General features: G+C 39.5%; 1 protein-coding gene across 1 annotated transcript in view; it reads right to left on the bottom strand.

Annotated features, from left to right (window-relative positions):
* Positions 1 to 866: 866 nt before the first annotated feature.
* The window catches only part of nmbr (neuromedin B receptor), an 8,504-nt gene continuing 4,765 nt past the window's right edge, over positions 867 to 4,605 (bottom strand). Inside the window, exons 2-3 of the mRNA XM_016487457.1 lie at positions 3,997 to 4,342; positions 867 to 1,250 (exon numbers count right to left, since the gene is read on the bottom strand). Coding sequence (XP_016342943.1) covers positions 867 to 1,250; positions 3,997 to 4,342 — 730 coding nt within the window. The remainder of the gene's footprint in view (positions 1,251 to 3,996; positions 4,343 to 4,605) is intronic.

The following is a 4,605-nucleotide window of genomic DNA, read 5'->3' as shown; positions in this document are numbered from 1 at the left end:
AAAGATGATGTACTGCAATGCAGTGATAAATATGATAATATTTGCTGGTGAATCTAAGAATGATACACAGCATGTGTTATTGATATTAATCTGCCACGATGGTCTTGGTGTCCCTATGACTCATATATCGGAAGGTAAGGGGGAATGTGTCTGAGAAATTTATATTCATGTTGAATCCTAATCTGTTTATGCATATATTAATCTAATCACCACAGTTTACCCTTGAGTGTGCGACCTGTCTGATCTATCATCGTAGACATTAACATTCACCGGGAAGAGCCATGTCTCCCGTTGCTCCTAAATTGAATATATTGTCATTGTCTGAGAAATAGAAAGTGATCATATGCAATGTATATGATTTCAGTGGCATCTCTATAATACACTTGTTCTCCTGGTGAAATCAAAACTGCTTTCCCAAACATTCATTTACTTTTTTAAGTGCACTTTCCATCGATTAAAGTTGAATTTTCATCATTTGATTGGAGGATAAATGAAATAAGATTGAGCTCAAAAGCAAACCTGACATTATACAATAATGGAAATCTTTTGTACAGATCTAATATTTTATACGGGCAGAAATTGTGTTTTGGTTGAGGAGAAATAGAATTTGTCTTTATCAGCGAGATATCCATTCCTTTTTGTATGCAATAAGAATAATGTTTCAAAAATAAAGCAAATTTCATTCTTGGGCTCAAGCAACGCTGCAACCGTTGGAAAAAACATGCATGCAATATTTACAACAGTAATTCCTCTGCTTCAATAACCGCCCGTTTACCCAGCTGGGTCACCAAATGCTTCAATCGAACCTAAGTGCGAGTCACCAGCAACCCTTAAGCTCAGATTTTGTTCAGTTTGGAGAACAGATGTTAAATGCAGACTCCTGTTTTTTGGCCATGTCCGTTGGCGACAGCAGGTGTACTCTTCCTGATGGAGGTCATGCGGATAGCAGAGGTGCTCTGGAGGTAGCTGGTGTTGCGCTCTTGGTATTTGCGTTGTCTGCACAGCAGCTGGTTGTTGAAGTGCCTTCGGAAGCTCTCGCTCAGCAGGTACAGGGCAAACGGGTTCACGCAGGAGCTGGAGAAACTCAACACGCGCGCCACAAGCGTGATGATGAGGTGTGACAGCGAAGAGTCGATCTGCCGATAGTTGAATGAGCGGTACATGTAGAGAACATGGTTGGGGAACCAGCACAGCGCAAAGAGGCCCACGAACACCAGAACGATCTTGGCTAGACGCTTCCTTGTTTCCGTCTCAGAAGAGAGAAGGAGAAAAGTTGACATATAAGAACACTCGATAAAGCACGAGGTGCATTTTAGTTGAGGAAACGGTCAATAAAATGCATGCAAGTTCAGTAGTGCATCCTCTATATTCTAAAAGCAACTCATGTAAACACCTTAATCATAATATTGTCTTATTTAGAATAAGGTAAATAATTAAATTACTGATGTCCATGTAAACATAGTCATTGTTTTGGTGTTATGAGTTGATGATGCATACAATTTACATCCAAATTACTGCAAATGCAGCTTAAATTTCTTACTGATTGTTCCAAACTGATTACTGATTTCTTACTGATTTGTTACAAATTCCAAACTGATAATAAAATCACAGATAAATGAATATAAATTAATGAATGTAGGTAGCAGGCTACTGTAGCTCAGAAGTGCAGAAGGTGATGATGAGGTGTGACAGCGAAGAGTCGATCTGCCGATAGTTGAATGAGCGGTACATGTAGAGAACATGGTTGGGGAACCAGCACAGCGCAAAGAGGCCCACGAACACCAGAACGATCTTGGCTAGACGCTTCCTTGTTTCCGTCTCAGAAGAGAGAAGGAGAAAAGTTGACATATAAGAACACTCGATAAAGCACGAGGTGCATTTTAGTTGAGGAAACGGTCAATAAAATGCATGCAAGTTCAGTAGTGCATCCTCTAGGTGTTCTGGTTAGCAATTTATGTTTCAGCATTATGTTTTAATGTTTTCAAAGGATATTAACAAGGCTGCATTTATTTGATCAAAAATACATTAAAACCCGTAATATTGTGAATTTTAATATTTTAAAATGTAATTTTTTTCCTGTGATGGCAAAGCTGAATTTTCAGCAGTCATTACTCCATTCTTTGATGAATAGAACGTATGTACCTGATGGCCTCAGTCTGCTTTTGGGCAGCGGAGAACTGCTGGGCGAAGTTCACCACTGTGTCGCCGAAAAGGCCGGTCTGGGACACGGGGGCGTTCAAGAATCTTGTCTTGTCCGTTTCGCGCATGTCGGCCGGACACAGCCAGAGATGGCACTCCTGGACCACCATAGTGGAAATCACACGACCCAGAGACCGCGCCGTAGGTACATGTAGAGAACATGGTTGGGGAACCAGCACAGCGCAAAGAGGCCCACGAACACCAGAACGATCTTGGCTAGACGCTTCCTTGTTTCCGTCTCAGAAGAGAGAAGGAGAAAAGTTGACATATAAGAACACTCGATAAAGCACGAGGTGCATTTTAGTTGAGGAAACGGTCAATAAAATGCATGCAAGTTCAGTAGTGCATCCTCTAGGTGTTCTGGTTAGCAATTTATGTTTCAGCATTATGTTTTAATGTTTTCAAAGGATATTAACAAGGCTGCATTTATTTGATCAAAAATACATTAAAACCCGTAATATTGTGAATTTTAATATTTTAAAATGTAATTTTTTTCCTGTGATGGCAAAGCTGAATTTTCAGCAGCCATTACTCCAGTCACCAGTGTCACATGATCTTCAGAAATCATTCAAAAATTAATGATTTGGTGCTCAATAAACATTTATTATTAACAGTTTTTGCTGCTTAATGTTTTGTGGAATATTAAAATCGAAAGTCGTTATTTTAAATTGTGATAACATTTTTGTCTGCATTTTTTAGTTTTTAATTTACTTTGTGAGCATAAGAAATTTCTTTCAAACACTTAATTATTTTGAACTTTTGACCGGTAGTGCATGTTGCTTTGTACTTTGAATTTATCTCATTCTTATAAAAAAATATATCTTATTTTATTTTCCACAGAATAAGGAAACTCATACAGGTTTGGAATAACGTGAGGGTGATTAAATAATGTCTGAATTTTCATTTTTGGGTATGCAATTTTTTATTAGTTGGCTCCTGAGATTCTGCAGTACTGATCTCTTATTCCAAATTCCAATTAACTTATTCCAAATTATTCCAAGTAAATTTCTGTGAAGTGTATCCCAAATTCACACTCATTCTTAAATTGAGAATTTTGCACAACCCTGCCATGACCACATGAAGCTCATTACATAGGGTGGCCATATGTGCCATTTATACGGGACACGTCCTGGCCAGGATTTTTATATTGCCTAAAACATCCAAAGTAGTTTGAACAATAACATGCAACTATTGTACATAATTGACCAATTGGTTGGGTGGCCATATGTGCCGTTCATACGGGACACGTCCTGGCCATGATTTTTATATTTCCTAAAACATCCAAAGTAGTTTGACCAATAACATGCAGGTATTGTACATAATTGACCAATCGTGGCGTGTCGCGCGTGAGAAGGTGAGAACAATCAAAGCGATGCAAATACGCACATGTGTTTGTTCGTTCGTTCAACTTGAAGCTGCGCACCAATCGTTGTATGACACCAAAGTACCGCGAGAGCGATTTGAAAGCATAAGGAGCCATCTGCTCTGCTCTCCATAGCTCTAGTGAAATAATGTCATACAACGATCGATTAGCACAGTGCTAACAGCCAAAACTTGGGATATTTTAGGCAATATAGAAATCCTGGCAAGGGTGCGTCCCGTAAAAATGGCCCGTATGGTCACCCTATCATTACAGGTTAATATTTTATAATGACAAATCTGTATGTTCTGTGGTACTGTCTCATCTGTGAGATTTAAAACATGATTGATAGATAATGCTTGAAGAACTTGTTTTGACAAACAGAAGATTGGCATTCAATCGTGTGAGCTTTACACTCTTCCCATGGAACCTCTTACCTGTCTCTTGGAGTGCTCACTAATCTCACCTGGCATATCGTGAGCACTCTTGATAAGCGTCTTCGCGATGTGGTAGTAGTAAACAGAGATAATGCTCAGAGGGATGAGGAAGTAGACGAGGAATATCATAATGGAGTGAATCTTGGGATGCATCTCGTTGGAGAGTGGATATGGCACACAAGCGGTGAACGTCATGTTCTTGTCTGGCATGTGAACCACCTGCGAGAAGACCGCCTCAGGGATAGCCAGCAGCACTGAGACAACCCATATAGTGATGGCCTTCAAGCAGGTCCAGAACACTGCGCTGGAGGTCTGGATGTCCATGGGATTCACAATAGCTTTGTGTCTAAGAGAAACATATGTGAAGAATTGTCAGCATACAGATTGCTGTGCCTTTCATCCATGTTGAGGATGGATGAAAGAGAAAATTGCTTTGTTTATGAACAATTTATCATTGCTTGAGGGAAAACAACACCGTGAGTTCTTATCTGAAGTCAATTCTCTGTGGCGGTTTGTGGTTATTCCACACTAGGATATGTGTCTGTTTATACTTGACCCGTTATTAGTAAAACAATGTTTTGAGATTAGGCCTTTAACCGTTACTAATCT

This window comes from Sinocyclocheilus anshuiensis, unplaced genomic scaffold (assembly GCF_001515605.1).
Source record: "Sinocyclocheilus anshuiensis isolate Anshui unplaced genomic scaffold, SAMN03320099.WGS_v1.1 scaffold1480, whole genome shotgun sequence".
NCBI classification, from domain to species: Eukaryota; Metazoa; Chordata; class Actinopteri; order Cypriniformes; family Cyprinidae; genus Sinocyclocheilus; species Sinocyclocheilus anshuiensis.
The sequence above is the reverse complement of the archived record's forward strand: the minus strand, read 5'-3'. Positions and strand labels throughout refer to the sequence as shown.